This window comes from Salvelinus namaycush, chromosome 40 (genome assembly GCF_016432855.1).
Source record: "Salvelinus namaycush isolate Seneca chromosome 40, SaNama_1.0, whole genome shotgun sequence".
NCBI lineage: Eukaryota > Metazoa > Chordata > Actinopteri > Salmoniformes > Salmonidae > Salvelinus > Salvelinus namaycush.
Genome location: NC_052346.1, coordinates 6,621,754 through 6,640,440, shown reverse-complemented (window position 1 = coordinate 6,640,440; position 18,687 = coordinate 6,621,754). Strand labels below are relative to the sequence as shown.

At 42.8% G+C, this 18,687-nt stretch overlaps 2 protein-coding genes across 3 annotated transcripts in view; one reads left to right on the top strand and one right to left on the bottom strand.

Annotated features, from left to right (window-relative positions):
• The first annotated feature begins 1,055 nt into the window (after positions 1–1,055).
• ftcd (formimidoyltransferase cyclodeaminase) lies at positions 1,056–10,423 on the top strand. Its single transcript, XM_038980020.1, has 13 exons — positions 1,056–1,227; positions 1,579–1,762; positions 3,220–3,348; positions 3,532–3,620; positions 6,058–6,237; positions 6,453–6,590; positions 6,760–6,953; positions 7,042–7,171; positions 7,478–7,639; positions 8,568–8,611; positions 9,147–9,285; positions 9,993–10,088; positions 10,233–10,423. The coding sequence occupies exons 1-13, from the start codon at positions 1,174–1,176 to the stop codon at positions 10,314–10,316; spliced, it is 1,623 nt and encodes a 540-aa protein (XP_038835948.1). The 5' UTR covers positions 1,056–1,173; the 3' UTR covers positions 10,317–10,423.
• A 3,286-nt stretch (positions 10,424–13,709) lies between these two features.
• The window catches only part of LOC120033389 (signal transducer and activator of transcription 1-alpha/beta-like), a 30,724-nt gene continuing 25,746 nt past the window's right edge, over positions 13,710–18,687 (bottom strand). The window contains exons 18-22 of one of the 2 annotated variants that reach the window (XM_038979720.1): positions 15,655–15,794; positions 15,377–15,565; positions 14,873–14,948; positions 14,604–14,724; positions 13,710–14,032 (exon numbers count right to left, since the gene is read on the bottom strand). In XM_038979720.1, coding sequence (XP_038835648.1) covers positions 14,006–14,032; positions 14,604–14,724; positions 14,873–14,948; positions 15,377–15,565; positions 15,655–15,794 — 553 coding nt within the window. In that variant the 3' untranslated portion in view covers positions 13,710–14,005. Of the gene's footprint in view, positions 14,033–14,106; positions 14,440–14,603; positions 14,725–14,872; positions 14,949–15,376; positions 15,566–15,654; positions 15,795–18,687 lie in introns of those variants that run through there. The other variant, XM_038979719.1, reaches the window with a different exon arrangement.

Genomic DNA, 18,687 nt, shown 5'->3' with positions numbered 1-18,687 from the left:
AGCCTATAGCCTCAGTGGTTGCATCTTCAGCGTAACAAGACCAAAGCAGTAGGATACATTTTATATAAAAACAAACTAGTTGACCTGTCAATGTGGATAGTAAGAATCGGCCTGCTTGACTGCTACTTAGCTGAGTAATGCTTTGATCACCTAGATCAGGGGTGTCAAACTCATTCCACGGAGGGCCTAGTGTCTGCAGGTTTTTGGTTTTTCCTTTCAATAAAGCCCTAGACAACCAGGTGTGGGGAGTTCCTAACTAATTGGTGATGTTAATTCATCAATCAAGTACAAGGGAGGAGCGAAAACCCGCAGACACTCGGCCCCCCGTGGAATGAGTTTGACACCTGTGACCTAGATCAATGCTGACTGCTGAGGATGTTTAATCCTTTGGATCAAAGGTCACAGAGGCTATAATAGAGTCACTACTGCCATAGCTAATAATAACCAACACAAAGCTCTTTGATTCAGATTTAAGAAATCCTATTGGTGATGGTGCATATTTTGTGTACTATTTAGGAAACAGTGTTACTGGTACGAAAAAGTTAAAAAACTGTATACCATAAATACAGGAGATGAATACACAATGAATGCAATATGATAATGCAGCGGTGGGTCTAGATCTGTGCACCACTTCACATTTCAATCATAATTATTGAAATTGCCATCTCTGATCCTGAGATATCATCCAATAGGACTTAGCCGTGTTTACTATGGCTGTGGTGAGAAAGCAGAGGTAACAGCTAGAGTGGAGAGTTCACCAGCTATCCGTCTGTCAGCCTGGATACTTCCTTTGATCATACTGAATTTATTCCTTCACCCTTCGCATCCGGTGCTCCAGTATTTAAGTCTAACCTATGGCGAAACAGGGATTTGTGTCTGTGAATGTTGCATGTGAGGCTGGCACCATCCGCGCCAGGTCCTGGTAAATATTAGACTAGAGCAGCCTGGGAATCACTGCCAGCTGCCCTAGATAAGAGGACAATGGAGCAAGTTAATGATTCAACCAGCGTTACAGATGGACAGACTGCTTAAATGTCCCATTTGGGGATGAAGAGACAGACTGGATGGGTTGGTGTGTGCTCGTGGAGCAGAGAGAAAGGGGGAATACACTTTTGCCTTAAATTGGTCTGATTCCTTGTCTCGGATTACCCGACTTTGTGATTATTACGCATCATGGCTAAGCTGGTGGAGTGTGTGCCAAACTTCTCAGAGGGCCGGAACAAAAAGGTGAGTAGGCATGGGAGATACAGAAAGTGGATTACCTGTTGGCACAGCAGAAGGAAGCTGTTAGTAGTAGTCTGTGGTGTGATTAACACAATACACATGATCGCTTTATATTGGTCATGTAAGAAGACTTTCTGTCTGATTACCAAGAACATTTTTATTTAACATTTTTCTGTATTTACATATTTATATTTCTGAATCAAGGGGGCCTCATGATGACTGTGAATACCTAAGCAAACAAACAAGCCAATTCCAAACAATTTTACAGTATAATCTCAATCCTGAATATGATCTCGAGGTACCAACAAAATGTTTTCTGAAAATGTTTTAAGAGTCAATGTGACTTGCTTCCAGGTGATTGATGCCATAGCAGAGGCCATTTCCAGCACGGAGGGATGCAGTCTGCTCGACGTGGACCCTGGATCCTCCACCAACCGTACAGTCTACACCTTCGTAGGCTCGCCACAGGCTGTGGTGGAGGGTGCATTGAACGCTGCACGCACTGCCTTCCCACTCATTGATATGACCAAACACTCAGGTAGGAGATAGAGAGTAAGAGCTAAAAAGAGAGACAGAAACTGCTGACTCCTCACATGACTTAGTGAAACAGTTACACTACCGTTCAAAGTTTGGGGTCACTTAGAAATATCCTTGTTTTTAAAAGAAAAGCACATTTTTCCGTCCGTTAAAATAACATCAAATTGATCAGAAATACAGTGTAGACATTGATAATGTCGTAAATGACTATTGTAGCTGGAAACGGCAGATTTTCTATGGAATATCTACATAGGCGTACTGAGGCCCATTATCAGCAACCATCACTCCTGTGTTCCAATGGCAGGTTGTGTTAACTAATCCAATTTTATCATAGCTAATCCAAGTTTATCACTAATTGATCATTGGAAAACCCTTTTGCAATTATGTTAGCACAGCTGAAAACTGTTGTGCTGATTAAAGAAGCAATAGAATTGGCCTTCTTTAGACTAGTTGAGTATCTGGAGCATCAGCATTTGTGGGTTCAATTACAAGCTCAAAATGGCCAGAAACAAAGAACTTTCTTCTGAAACCTGTCAGACTATTCTTGTTCTGAAAAATGAAGGCTATTCCATGCGAGAAATTGCCAAGAAACTGAAGATCTTGTACAACTCTGTGTACTACTCCCTTCACAGAACAGCGCAAACTGGCTCTAACCAGAATAGAAAGAGGAGTGGGAGGCCCCGGTGCACAACTGAGCAAGAGGACAAGTACATTAGAGTGTCTAGTTTGAAAAACAGACGCCTCACAAGTCCTCAACTGGCAGCTTCATTAAATAGTGCTCGCAAAACAACAGTCTCAACGTCAACAGTGAAGAGGCAACTCTGGGATGCTGGCCTTCTAGACAGAGTTCCTCTGTCCAGTGTCTGTGTTATTTTGCCCATTTTAATCTTTTCTTCTTATTGGCCAGTCTGAGATAGGCTTTTTCTTTGCAACTCTGCCAACTAGTCTAAAGAAGGCCAGTGGCTTCTTTAATTAGCACAACAGTTTTCAGCTGTGCTAACATAATTGCAAAAGGGTTTTCCAATGATCAATTAGCCTTTTAAAATTATAAACTTGGACTAGCTAACACAACGTGCCATTGGAACACAAGAGTGATGGTTGTTGATAATGGGCCTCAGTACGCCTATGTAGATATTCCATAAAAAATCTGCCGTTTCCAGCTACAATAGTCATTAACAACATTAACAATGTCTACACTGTATTTCTGAGCAATTTGATGTTATTTTAATGGACAAAAAAATGTGCTTTACTTTCAAAAACAAGGACATTTCAAAGTGACCCCAAAATTTTGAAGGGCAGTGTATGTTCAAAGGCCATAGTTCAGAAATACCATGACTCCTCTCCACCTCACTTTAAGTGCAAATAAGGGGTGACTCCACCTCACTTTAAGTGCAAATAAGGTGTGGCTAAGTACTGTTGATAAGTTGTTTAGTGGAACAATATGTGCGTTTGTTGTAGGGGAGCATCCACGGATGGGCGCCATGGACGTGTGTCCCTTCATCCCTGTCCAGAATGTCACTATGGAGGACTGTGTCAACTGTGCCAACATTTTTGCCCAGCACTTAACAGATGTGCTGCATGTACCTGGTAGGTTTTCCTCTCTGATCCATTGACCTATAGTTAACATATTGGCCATTTACTTTGCTGTAGACAAAGCCACAAGGTCAGTTTCAGTGCAGTGCCCCTTGGTTCTGTGTATTCTTTCCCATATGGTATTGCTCTCAAAAAGCCACAAACAGGTGAATAAGACACGTTGTCGTTTCTCCATAGTGTATCTTTATGGAGAAGCAGCGAGGAAGGAGAACAGGAGATCTCTTCCCTCTGTCCGGGCAGGAGAGTATGAGGCCTTGTCTGAGAAAGTGAGTTTGACCTAACTTCATTGTATTCATACCCAATGGGCAACATTTTCCTCATTGTAGAAGAGCATAGATCAGCGAAAAATAAGCTAAAAATCAAAGGCAGTACTTTCACTACTTTCAGTGATCTGATTGCTCTGCCCTCATATACAGTTGAAGTCAGAAGTTTACATACACCTTAGCCAAATACATTTAAACTCAGTTTTTCACAATTCCTGACATGTAATCCTAGTAAAAATCCCTGTCTTAGGTCACTCACCACTTTATTTTAAGAATGTGAAATGTCAGAATAATAGTAGACTGAAAGATTTATTTCAGCTTTTATTTATTTCATCACATTCCCAGTGGGTCAGAAGTTTACATACACTCAATTAGTATTTGTTACCATTGCCTTTAAATTGTTTAACTTGGGTCAAATGCCTTCCACAAGTTTGCCACAATAAGTTGGGTGAATTTTGGCCCATTCCTCTTGACAGTGCATGTGTAACTGAGTCAGGTTTGTAGGCCTCCTTGCTCACACGCGCTTTTTCAGTTCTGCCCACACATTTTCTATAGGATTGAGGTCAGGGCTTTCTGATGGCCACTCCAATACCTTGACTTTGTTGTCCTTAAGCCATTTTGCCACAACTTTGGAAGTATTCTTGGAGTCATTGTCCATTTGGAAGACGCATTTGCGACCAAGCTTTAATTTCCTGACTGATGTCTTGAGATGTTGCTTCAATATATCCACATAATTTTCTTTCCTCATGATGCCATCGATTTCTGAAGTGCACAAGTCCCTCCTGCAGCAAAGCGCCCCCACAACATGATGCTGCCACCCCCGTGCTTCACGGTTGGGATGGTGTTCTTCGGCTTGCAAGCCTCGCACTTTTTCCTTCAAACATAACGATGGTCATTATGGCCAAACAGTTCTATTTTTGTCTCAGCAGACCAGAGGACATTTCTCCAAAAAGTACGATCTTTGTCCCCATGTGCAGTTGCAAACCGTAGTCTGTCTTTTTTATGGCAGTTTTGGAGCAGTGGCTTCTTCCTTGCTGAGCGGCCTTTCAGGTTATGTCGATATAGGACTCATTTTACTGTGGCTATAGATACTTTTGTACCTGTTTCCTCCAGCATCTTCACAAGGTTCTTTGCTGTTGTTCTGGCATTGATTTGCACTTTTCGCACCAAAGTACATTCATCTCTAGGAGACAGAACGCGTCTCCTTCCTGAGCGGTATGACAGCTGCGTGGTCCCATGGTGTTTATACTTGCGTACTATTGGTTGTACAGATGAACGTGGTACCTTCAGGCGTTTGGAAATTGCTCCCAAGGATGAACCAGACTTGTGGAGGTCTACAATTGTTTTTCTGAGGTCTTGGCTGATTTCTTTTGATTTTCCTATGATGTCAAGCAAAGATGCATTGAGTTTGAAGGTAGGCCTTGAAATACATCCACAGGTACACCTCCAATTGACTCAAATGATGTCAATTAGCCTATCAGAAGCTTCTAAAGCCATGACATCATTGTCTGGAATTTTTCAAGCTGTTTAAAGGCACAGTCAACTTAGTGTATGTAAACTTCTGACCCACTGGAATTGTGATACAGTGAATTATAAGTGAAATAATCTGTCTGTAAACAATTGTTGTAAAATTTACTTGTGTCATGCACAAAGTAGATGTTCTAACCGACTTGCCAAAACGACAGTTTGTTAACTAGAAATGTGTGGAGTGGTTGAAAAACGAGTTTCAATGACTCCAACCTAACTGTATGTAAACTTCCGACTTCAACTCTATATCCTCACATTGAAGTGTTTTACCATTTTGTTTTCAAGACAACCAGGGACACACGTGGAACACAAAACAGGTTGACATAAACAGTTGCATTCATGAGTTTTATTGTCAATAAATGTCAATAAAAAATAAGGTCCGCCAAGCAAAAACGTGATACAAATTTTATTTATAAGAATGCTGTAAGTAGATTGTTTGCTCAGTGGGAAATTAATAATTAGTCAGTGACAACTATGTGGAGTTTGGTGTTTGTGACAGCAACTATGTGAGCTTATTACAGTGTCACACACAATGTGCAATAATTGTGTATGATTTTCTATGTAGAAGATCCCTTACCTTTCTAATGACTCTAGTGTGGCTTGTGAGCGCCATAGAGCAAAGCTCATGAGAGTCTTAGCTTTTCATACTGGGGTCATAATAGTTTCTAGCTCAAACCGTTCAGACTTTACAGATGTTTTTGTGAGAATAACCATTTTCTGGATCCGCCTTTGTCTCATTAACACTGCTCAACCCCCAGGCTAATGGTTCAACCCCCAGGCTAATGTTTGGTATCGGCTGATGCAGAAGAAACAGACGAATCCAATGTAAAAAAACAAAGTCTGTAGCTCAAACACACAATGTTTAAGAGGGGTTGGAAGCACTAAATGATGCCGATGTGTCTATTGTCCTCAGTTGAAGAGGACAGAGTGGGCTCCTGACTATGGCCCTGCCACCTTCGTGGCCTCCTGGGGAGCTACAGTAGCAGGGGCTCGCAAATTCCTGGTTGCCTACAACATAAACCTCCTCAGCACCAAGGAACAAGCCCATCGGATCGCACTAGATATCCGGGAACAAGGCAGAAGCAAAGACCAGGTAGGGTAGGCTCGCTACTGTACATCTTGATCGCCCAATGTCAGAGATGAATGACACACAGCTACTTTGGCTTTGGAAGAGATTCCTCTCATTTTTACAAGACATTATTGTTTTCCTCTTCTTTATAACTGACGCTGAACTAATAAAAGTCTATTTTTGAGTCATATGCCTTGTCTGCTTCCAAAGGCAGTAACATTATTGATTTTGTATTGTAGCCGGGTCTGATGAAGAAGGTGCAGGGAATGGGATGGTACCTGGAAGAGGCGAACATAGCCCAGGTGTCCACCAACATCCTGGACTTTGAGCTGACGCCCGTCCACACTGTTTACGAAGAGATCTGCAGTGCGGCCAAGGTAAGGAGCTACCACAACCACAACAACAACCGCAGCTGAAAACAGTACAGCATTATTGTGCAAAACCCTCTCATTGATCTGGTGGTTTGAACCAGTGACATAAGGGCAACTAATAATGTCAAAAAGTTGAGCCAATTTGACACCTCTCCTTCCTTCCTCTTCTCCCCAGGACCTGAACCTGCCAGTGGTGGGCTCTCAGATTGTAGGCCTCATGCCTCTGAGAGCCATGCTGGACTGTGCTGATTTCTACATCCAGAGAGACAGGCTCTTCATTGTGGAGGAGGAGCACAAAGTCCGTCTGGTCATCAGTAAACTTGGGCTTGATTCACTTGGGCCTTTCGTCCCCAAAGAGAGAATCATAGAGTGAGTACCAATGAGTGCACTATTTCCATGGCCTATGGGACTTTTCCATTCTAGTCATTCAAATCAATTTCTATGGTTGTGACTCTAGGTACATGGTGGAGAGGACTGAGGAGGACAAGCGTCTGGTGTCTCTGTCTCTGCAGCAGTTTGTCCGCAGCGTGGGAGCCAGAACCGCTGCTCCAGGAGGAGGGTCAGTCTCTGCTGCCGTCGCTGCAATGGTACAACCATCTTTAATATCATGTAGATGACTATATTCCCCGTATGACCTTGCCCAGGACATAGGAATAAACCAATATAAAGTATGTACAATACAAGGAGGAGTCAAAGGTGTGTGTGTGTGTGTGTGTGTGTGTGTGTGTGTGTGTGTGTGTGTGTGTGTGTGTGTGTGTGTGTGTGTGTGTGTGTGTGTGTGTGTGTGTGTGTGTGTGTGTGTGTGTGTGTGTGTGTGTGTGTGTGTGTGTGTGTGTGTGTGTGTGTGTGTGTGTGTGTGTGTGTGTGTGTGTGTGTGTGTGTGTGCATTTCAGGGGGCTGCTCTGGGAGCCATGGTGGGTCAGATGACCTATGGCAAGAGGCAGTTTGATAGCCTGGACAGCATCATGAGGAGACTCATCCCTCCCTTCCATCAGGCCATGAATGAACTGCTGGTCATGGTGGACGCAGACTCCAAGGCATTCAGTCGCTACATGGTGAGAGGAAAACATATCATGGTTAAACCAGATTGAAGCCTTCAGTCTGGGTTAACCGGGCTAGGGAAAGCAGGAACTATACCGGGAAAAACTAGACTGAAATCCTAACTGAATATTTTTCACTATTGTTTCACTTTATTCGGTTTCAGAGCATATTCAGATTGGATTCCAGGCTAAGAAAAAAAGACTTAGCTAAACTTATGCTTTGAATTTAAAAAAAAAAGTTTTATTATCCGGTGCAGTGAAATGTGTTGTTTTACAGGGTCAGCCATAGTAGTACGGAGCCCCTGGAACAAATTAGGGTTAAGTGCCTTTGCTCAACGCGCTAACTGCCCCAACGTGCTAACTGCTGGGCTACCTGCCGCTCGATGCGACACAACCTGATGCGACCCTGCCCAGCCTTTTAGCTAAGCAGAGAGTCATACAAAATATGATGAATATTTCTTCTGATGATAAAAGTTCAGGTGAAGAACGAGTGATAAAAGCTGTTTTTGTTTCTTGTAAATGCTTACTTTGAAGGTTCGAACCAAGGTATGATCTTGATGTTTGCTGTCTTGTGGCTTTGCTATGAAAATGTAGTGGAATGTAATCTTTTAGTGGAAAAGGAGTGTTGATATAACCTTCAGGGAACAGGGAAGAGTTTAGTACAACTATCTAGATCTTTTTGACTCTGTCAATGAACCTGTCAATGAATCACTTCCATCTAACATACTAGTCATAGTTTATAGCCGGTCTCATGTCAAACGGCTGTTGCATTTTCACCACAGGGTGTGGTGGTGCCATTGTTGAATTTAGTTGAAAGCTGATGGTATTGCACGACGCGTTTAATTGTGATGTGAGAATAAATGTGGCTTGTATAGGCTTTGCTGACACTGTATGCAGTTCTCTTTTACTCCTGTTTTATAAGGTTTAACTTTCTCGTTTTCAGGCTGCATTGAAGATGCCAAGGAACACAACAGATGAAGTTAAAAGGTGATTGCCATGCTACAATATATGGCAGTTCTGTCGAATCCAAGATGTCAGAGAAGCATGTCATTAAAGTAGATGTGTAATTACGCACACACACAAACAGCACAGCACGTTGGAACTATTTCAAACCATCTTTACTTCAGATTGACATCTATGGAAACTCATTACTGTACATTCTCCTGTATCCCATCCTCACCTGTCTTCACACGTCACCTCCTTTTACCTGGCAAGCAACCTGGCCCATCCCTGTAAACACATAAAGCAGGCTTTCCCAAAGAAGAATGGTTTACTGTAGTTCCTTTACGGTCAGCTCATCTGGTCTAACAGTAAGTAAGGTGTAGTCTTGTAGTCATGGTGTAGTCTTGTCATGCTCCAAATCTATCTCACCTCTCTGCTCTTCCTCTTTCCTATACCTTATACCTATCCCCACGCCTAATCCTGCCTCTGACCCTACCCTGGTCTTGCTTCTGACCTGCCTCTTCGCCTATTCCTACCTACTCCTGCCTTCCCATTAACCCTACCCCTGTTCCTGCCGCAGGAGGGAAGCTGCCATGCAGGAGGGTCTGAAGCAGGCCGTGGCGGTCCCACTGTCTCTGGCTGAACGAGTCAACCTGCTGTGGCCTTGTCTAAAGGAAATGGTGATCTACGGAAACGTGGCCTGCAAGTCTGACCTCCAGGTACTGTATGAGAGACGGTTTTACAGTGACTGAAACCATGAACAGAGTCCCTGTCTATGGACTTTGCATTGCAACTTTGCAAGCATACCTGAGTGACTTCTATGCAGTTGCTTATTTGCTTGAGGGGAAACACCGACATACATAAATGACTGTGGAACATTTTGTTTTGTGCCTGTCACATGGATGACGCTGGAGAGACGAAGCAGGTACGGGGAGTAAAATAATAAATAAATAACGGACATGGAACGAGACAGTAACAGCGTTAGCAAACAGGTAACCCTGACAAAAAAAACAATTAATGCTGCAGCGGGGAACAGAGCTGGGGAACTGATAAATATAAGGGAGGAAATAAACAGGTGATGGCTGAGTCCAGGTGAGTCCAATATCGCTGATGCGCGTGACGAGGGGAGGCAGGTGTGCGTAGTAGATGGAAGGAGTGCGTGATGCAGGGCAGCCTGGCGCCCTCAAGCGCCAGGGGGGGGAAGAGCGGGAGCAGACGTGAAAGTGCCAACTGCTTATACTCACATACCACCCTACTGGCATACTGTAAAACAGCATTTCATCACACCAGGACACCCATAAGTGTCTCCATGAAGTATGGTTGCAAAACGTTTTCTGACAGATGCCCCAGAGCTATGACATGCATTATACTGTAGACAGCCTACAAAAACATCTTCCTTATATGGTTCTTTTTCGTGGCGTTGCAGGTAGCAGCTAAAGCCCTGGAAACAGCAGTGTTTGGAGCCTACTACAACGTTGTGATCAACCTCAAGGATATCACAGATGAGTCCTTCAAAGTGACTGTAAGTTACAATGTAGCCTGTAGGTCTTTCTGACTCCAAAAGGATTACGTAGGTAATCTTTCAATACTGGAAAACCAGATTTTGGTGAGAGTCAGTGGCTTATTACATAGTTATACTCATACAATCGTGTTTTGTGTTTTGCAGACTCAACAGAGAGCATCAGCTCTGCTTACTGAGGCCAGGGAGAGTGCTAATGCAGTCCTGGATACTGCAGAGAGAAAAAAGTGAAGAAGTTACCACATTACCAAAGCATCACCCGCTGCCTGCCTAGGCCTCAAACCAGGCTTTCACAACCATCAATTCTATTGCAAATAAACTGGGTTCACATAAATACATGCTTTATCAATACTCCTCAATGGTGCTCCTTTGCTTTGTTAGGAATTCACTAAATACTTACGTAATGTACTGTATAGCAGCAGCCTACACCAAGCCAGGATGTCACAGTGTTCTTATCCACAGCGACTTACAGGCGCAATTAGGGTTAAGTGCCTTGCTCAAGGGCACATCGGCAGATTGTTCACCTACTTAGCTCGGGGATTCAAACCAGCATCCTTTCGGTTACTGGCCCAACCTCTTAACCTCTAGGCTACCTGCCGCCCTGAATCACACGAAATAGAATAGTACTACAAGGTTTCTTCTTCTCTCTTCCACTTCGACATGAAGCTAAAATGATAGAGTAGTATTATTTGCTTCTGAATGACAAAGTGATGCGTTTCGGGATATGAACCCCGTCCATACCTCAGCTCCACCTGTGTAGTACAACAGCCAGGATGACATGACGGCAATAAAAGGGTGTAGTTTATCCAGTTCCTATAAATAAGAACATCCCTCACACAAGACAAAGGACAGAATCGAGAGCTGCTTACCAACCAGTTACAGGCGTGTACACTCTTCATTTAATCTACGTTCTATGTTAAAACTAAAATACATGCATTATTTATTTTTGCTTTCTGGCATATATTCAGTATTTGTATATCTCAAATGAGTATTCATTATTCTTTTGATTACATGTAATGTATTGGAATAACTTTAGATTTCGAACAAGGAACTTTTGGGCAGGTTAATCTGTTTTATAGCCTTATATTAATATGATCAAACATTATATTATAAAACGGAATCCTTTGTTGCAATTTTCTTACCAAAGTAACAAATTTCATCGCCGGGACTTGAAAATGTTTGGCAGCAGCTCAGGTAAGATATCCTCATTGTTTTGTCTGCACTGCATTCAACATTTTATGAACATATTTTGCCTAGCAGTGTTTAAATGATAATTCTCCTTTTGACTGATTCTCTCTCCTAGGTGGTCGTCACCCCCCAGGGTATGAAGTAGATCAGGGGGACCAAGGGACCAGGGGGCTGTCCTCCTGGGGATAAAGACCACCACTCTGGGGGGGGGGGGGGACCATGGTCTTCCAGAGGGTTGCTACCCCCCCAGACCACAGAGGCAGTGGTGACCATGGAGGCAGACACAGCCCTGGTGGTAGAGACCACCATGGTCATGGTAGTGGTAGTGGTCATGGAGAAGGCCATGGGCATCGCCACAAGAGGCACTGAAGAGTAAGAGTAATACACTTTACTCTCAAAGGGAAATTCAGCCATGATTTTCTGAATTACCTTGACCCAATAACAATCTACATCATTCATGTATTTTACATTGTAATGTGTATAAACCCATTGAATAAACTTGCTTTCAATTGTATTTTAATCATCTGTAAAACTGATAATAATCCATTGAAGCAAACTGTTGGGCAAATTAAGTTTTCCTTTGAAGATTTACAAAAATTATGGTAACACAAACAAGGAACTTTATCTTATGGTCAAAATATTGTGCGCTACCCTTATTTACTCAGTAGCCATGGAGCTAACATTGACATAACCCTCAGTCCAAACAATACCCTGAGGGACTTGTTTTGATGGCAACAAAGGCTAGGTTTCATAGCACAGTAAACACCCACAATGACAAGGTGATCCCCGTTATACAGGTGAGAAGACAAAACTTTCTCTCACAGTCAATGAAAAAGATATGAGAGCCGCCGACTACGTCTGTCCTTGGGGCCAAACATGAAAGATTGGAAGAAAGGAAATCATATTGAGGTAGTTTATTGGTTTGTGGAAAAAGGAAATTAAACCATTTCCAAAAATGTTTTGGTTTGATACAGTTGCATGGTGTTTGGTTTAAACTAGAACTACAGAATTGGCAGAGACTTTCGATGGTGACCACTGCTCTGGCTTGTTGTATAGGGACATAAGCAATTGGTACCACTCGTGATCTGTGCCTCCCTCTAGTTGCATTCTTGGTCATTGTTAGTTAATGCTTCCAGTATTAAAGGCAACATACTTGTGATTTGATGAATGAATATGATATTGCTATTGAATAACTCATCTCAAGTGTTCCGTGTTGCTTTCATCGGATTTGTCTCCCCAGTCCCTGTTGCACAAGAAGCATAATATGTATGAGTGTTTATATTGTTTATCTGTGTAGGTGCAGGTCAACCTAATTATTTTCAGTCTAAACTGTAACTAGACCACTCAGGAACATTCAATGCTGTCTTGATAAAACTCCCTACTCCTTGCCGATGACAAGCACACCCATCACATGATGCAGCCATCACCATGCTTGAAAATATGAAGAGTGGTACTCAGTGATGTGTTGTGTTGGATTCGCCCCAAACATAACACTTTGTATTCAGGACAAAAAGTTCATTTCTTTGCCATTTTCTTTGCAGTTTTACTTTATTGCAAACAGGAATATTTTTTATTCTGTACAAGCTTCCTTCTTTTGGCTGTCATTTAGATTAGTATAGTAGAGTAACTACAATGGTGTCGATCCATATTCAGTTCTCCTATCACAGCCATTAAATTCTGTTTTAAAATCCCCATTGCCCTCACAATGAAATCCCTGAGCAGTTTCCTTCCTCTCCGAGTTAGGAAGGACTTCTGTATCTTTGTAGTGACTGGGTGTATTGATATGCCATCCAAAGTGTAATTAATATGCTCAAAGGGATATTCAAATGTCATTTTTAAAACTTATCTACCAATAGGTTGCCCTTCTTTGCAAGGCATTGGAAAATCTCTCTGGTCTTCGTTGTCACGTGTGCTCCCTTTCCGGCCTCTAGGTCACCAGGCTGCTCGTTATGGCGCACACCTGTCACCAGTGTTACATGCATAACGACACTCACCTGGACTCCATCACCTCCTTGATTACCTGCCCTTTATATGTCACTCCCTTTGGTTTCTTCCCCAGTCGTCATTGTTGCTGTTTCATGTCGGTGCGCTGTTCGTGTACCTTGTTTTGTTCATTTATTTATTCAAATGTATTCACTCCCTGAACTTGCTTCCCCGACTCTCAGCATACATCGTTACATTTGTGGTTGAATCTGTTTGATATTCACCTCTCAACTGAAAGACCTTACAGACACAGACATGCGGTAGTCATTCAAAATGAATGTTAAACACTACTTTAACACAGTTAAACACAGTGAGTCCATGCAACTTATTATGCACATTTTTACTCCTGAATTTATTTAGGCTTGCCAAAACAAAAGGGTTGAATCCTTATTGACTCAAGACATTTCAGTTTTACATTTTTTATTCATTTGTAAAAACAATTCCACTTTGAGATTATAGGGTGTGTAAAGCTTTAATACATTTTATATTCAGGCTGTAACAAAATATGGGAATACCTTCTAAAGGCAATGTTGTTAAGTGCTTTAAGTTTATACAAATCACAAAATTATGAATTGTTTCCAGTTCAGTAAAGTGTAATATATAATGTATATTTCTAAACTGACTCGGTACAAAAGTATTTGTTCTGAAACGTGACTACCGAAGCTCAAGGAGAGTAAAGGATAAAAATGAAATGTTTTATACTGAAGCATTTCCTGGACTAAAAGATCAGGTCACACATGTCTGTTGGCTCAGTTGCAGTCCAAGTCAGGTGTCATCTACAGAGGATGATAAAAAGGTCAACATGAGCAAAATGTCTTTAATGGATACAAAGCTACCATTGGTCAGAGGGACAAAATAAATGCCATGAATGTGCGTATTACAAATTCAATCTCAAGGGATTGAAGCATTTTTAGAGGATGTTGCCTACCGGTCAGGAAATGTAGCAGACTACAGACAATCATGCATACATGAGCCTCTAGCTGAAAACACAAAACAGTTGTACTGCAGGTACTACTATAAGCTACTACAGTAGGTACGGTTTGCCAGCAGCGGTGATTATTTTGCAAAATTGAAACGTCACCCACAGCCTGTTATTACTAGCAAAGACATGCTTATTCGGAGAAAGGGGCACCATTGACAATACCTGAAAGTCTTCAGGTAAAAACTCTCTGAGATCAGACGCCTGAGGCAAGTAGTATGATAAAGAACAATAATGGACGAGAAATGCAAGAGACATATTCGCAAATGATGGCATTGTTCATCAATTCTTAGTGTTTGGCATCAGACCGCAATTGAATTGAATTGAATAAACGTTTTTTTAAACACCAGAGGGGAAGTTTTACTCACCACAGCGTCAATGTCCTTAGGACTACTCCAGCACTGGAGCACTGGTGCAACAGTCCTCTTCAGCTCTCCGAACACGTCTGGCGACATGGGCATCATGTTGTCTTGCAGTCTAGATGGGTGACTAAAACGCATTGTGAAAATAACAGTTAAGTCAGATTATCAATCATACCCAAACCAGACTACAGTCGAAAATACAAATACAGTATTTATGGCATCTTCACCTTTAACGAAATTAATAATGAGCATGATGAGGGATACTCTAGACTTACACTTCTGACACTGATATGAGTTCTGTCTTCATGTATCCTGTGACGCTGGAACCCTCCACATCCATGGGCTCCGATGCTGAAAAATAAAAATGGTGGACCAGCGATATAAGACCACTTGTCCCGGATCTGTTTGTGATTTATAGCCAACTCCTATGGTCGTTCAATGCTATACAGAGAAAAGTGATTCAGAGGTTGGTCATAAAACGCAACCACAATGGACTACCAAACAGACATCCGGGTCCTTACAGTGGCTTTGTGTAAATCAAAAATAACACTATTGCTACCAAGGTGAATGATTCAGGAGCAAACTGAAGAGAGAAGAATTTTCCGCCACTCTTTGTGGGACAATGGAAGTAGATTTCAGTAATGCTTCTTTATTCCGGGACCACCCATACATACAATGTATACACGTATGAGAAAGTCGCTTTGGATAAAAGCTAAATGGCATATATTATTTATTTTAATATTCAGAGGATTGAAACAAAGAGGTCGCTGGCTGCTTACCCTCGGAGGCCCTGGTGTAGTACTTTCCGAAGGACTTGTCTTTGGGGATGTCTGGGTAGAGGAAGCGGAGTGGGTTCTCTGGGATGTTCTCAGCTGCCATCACCTTGTAGGTTCGGATGATGTCAGGCAGAGAGACGGCAGACAGCTTCTTCTTGGTGTAGGGCTCCACTGCATGGAATACAGGCTTATCTGCGATACACACACACCTCAAAATATATCAACCTTTTAATTGTAATTGCCTACAGGGCCGCTGTGTGTGTGTGTTTTCACAGACTCACCGTATAGGTCGTGTTCCACCCAAGTGAATGTGATGGCTCCGTCTCTGCTACTCTCACTGAAGCGCAGCAGGAACGTGCCTGGACACTTCCCAGTCAGCATGGCCTTCTCCCTCTCCTTACTCACAAAGCCCAGGATGCAACTGTAGTGGGAGAGAACAAGAGAATAAACAACATTTCTTCACTTTTTATTATGTTTATTTGACAGGGGAAATTCACATTGTTCAACAATTCGGTAAATGTACAGTGCATTTGGAAAGTATTCAAACCGCTTGACTTTTTCCACATTTTGTTACGTTACAGCCTTATACTATAATGGATTAAATTGTTTTTTTCCCTCATCAATCTACCCCAAAATGGGGCGGCAGGTAGCATTGTGGTCAGAGCGTTGGGCAAGTAACCGAAAGGTTGCTGGATCGAATCCCCGATCTGACAAGGTAAAAATCTGTCGTTCTGCCCCTGAACAAGGCAGTTAACCCACTGTTCCCCGGTAGGCAGTCATTGTAAATAAGAATGTGTTCTTAACTGACTTGCCATGTTAAATAAAGTTGAATAATTTATTTTTATTTTTATAATAATGACAAAGCAGAAACAGGTTATTAGAAATAATTACAAATAAACTGTATTCAGACCCTTTACTCAGTACTTTGCTGAAGCACCTTTGGAAGCGATTACAGCCTCGAGTCTTCTTGGGTATGATGCTACAAGCTTGGCACACCTATATTTGGGGAGTTTCTCCCATTCTTCTCTGCAGATCCTCTCAAGCTCTGTCAGGTTGGATGGGGAGTGTCATTGCACAGCCATTTTCAAGTCTCTCCAGTTCAGGTCCTGAGCGCTCTGGAGAAGGTTTTCATCAAGAATCTCTCTGTACTTTGCTCTGACCATCTTTCCCTCGATCCTGACTAGTCTCCCAGTCCCTGCCACTGAAAAACATCCCCACAGCATGATGCTGCCACCACCATGCTTCACCGGTGCCAGGTGAAGCATTCCTCCAGACGTGACGCTTGGCATTCAGGCCAAAGAGTTCAATCTTGGTTTTATCAAATCAAATTTTGTTTGTCACATGCGCCGAGTACAACAGGTGAAGACCTTACAGTGAAATGCTTACTTACAAGACCTCTGAAGCAAGCCGGCCATCTCTGTTGGTGCCATCATACAAGGGCTGATGGCGCCGACAGAGATAGTCGGCTTGTGTCACGTTCCTGACCTGTTTTGTATGTGTTTAGTTGGTCAGGGCGTGAGTTGGGATGGGCAGTCTGTGTTTGTTCTATGTGGGAGTGTGTTGGTTAATTAGCCTTATATGGTTCTCAATCAGGGACAGGTGTTATTCATTTCCTCTGATTGAGAATCATATATAGGTAGGCTGTTTTACACTGTTAGTTTGTGGGTGATTGTCTTCCGTGTCTGTGTATGTTGCGCCACATTTGTTCGTTCGGGTTTTGTGTAGTCTGTTTTCCCGGTTCGTGCGTTCTTCGTGTTACATGTAAGTTCTTTCGTTCAGGTCAGTCTACATCGTTTATTGTTTTGTTAGTTAGTCAAGTATAGTTTGTTTTCGTCTTGTTTAAATAAATATCATGTCATATCACAACGCTGCGCCTTGGTCGAATCACCACTCCTCCTCTTCGTATGAAGAGGAGGAGGAACATCGTTACAGCTTGCTTCAGGTCCTTAGGAAACTATGCAGTAATTTGTTTTTTTATGTATTATTTCTCACGTTGTTAGCCCAGAATATCTCAAGTGTTATTACATACAGCCGGGAAGAACTATTGGATATAAAAGCGACGTCAACTTACCAACATTACGACTAGGAATACGACTTTCCCGAAGCAGATCCTTTGTTCGGACCTCCACCCTGGACGTGGGATCTTATCCCAGAGGCCAACCCAAAACAACGCGGTCGCCGCAGGAGAGGCAGACGGAGCGGCCTACTGGTCAGACTGAGAAGGCGAGCACACCATACACCGCTTCCGAGCATATTACTTGCAAATGTCCAATCTCTAGACAACAAGGTGGACGAAATTAGGGCACGAGTTGCCTTCCGGAGAGTCATCAGAGATTGTAACATTTTCTGTTTTATGAAAACATGGCTCACTCGGGATACGTTGTCAGAGTCGGTACAGCCACCCGGTTTCTTCACGCATCGTGCCAACAGAAACAAACAACTCTCTGGTAAGAAGGGCGGTGGTGTATGCCTTATGATTAACGACTCATGGTGTGACCATAACAACATACAGGAACTTAAGTCCTTTTGTTCACCTGACCTAGAATTCCTTACAATCAAATGCAGACCACATTATCTACCAAGACAATTCTCTTCGATTATAGTCACAGCCTGGTATAGAGGTTCTGGATGGCAAGAAGCTTAGCACCGGTGATGTACTGGGCCGTACACACTACCCTCTGTAGTGCCTTGCGGTCGGAGGCCGAGCAGTTACCATACCAGGCAGTGATGCAACCCGTCAGGATGCTCTCGATGGTGCAGTTGTTGAACCTTTTGAGGATCCATGCCAAATCTTTTCAATCTCCTGAGGGGGAATAGGTTTTGTTGTGCCCTCTTCACGACTGTCTTAGTGTGCTTGGACCATGTTAGTTTGTTGGTGATGTGGACGCCAAGGAACTTGAAGCTCTCAACCTGCTCCACTATAGCCCATCGATGAGAATGGGGGCGTGCTCGGTCCTCCTTTTCCTGTTGTCCACAATCATCTCCTTTGTTGATCACATATGTTTGTCCAAAACAACGTTGGTCCTTCAGCGGGTTGCTGAAATTCACTCTTTTTTTTTTTCTTCTTCTTTTGATTTTTTTTTTTTTACCCCCTTTTCTCCCCAATTTTCGTGGTATCCAATCGCTAGTAATTACTATCTTGTCTCATCGCTACAACTCCCGTACGGGCAAGGTCGAAAGTCATGCGTCCTCCGAAGCACAACCCAACCAAGCCGCACTGCTTCTTAACACAGCGCGCCTCCAACCCGGAAGCCAGCCGCACCAATGTGTCGGAGGAAACACCGTGCACCCGCCCCCCTTGGTTAGCACGCACT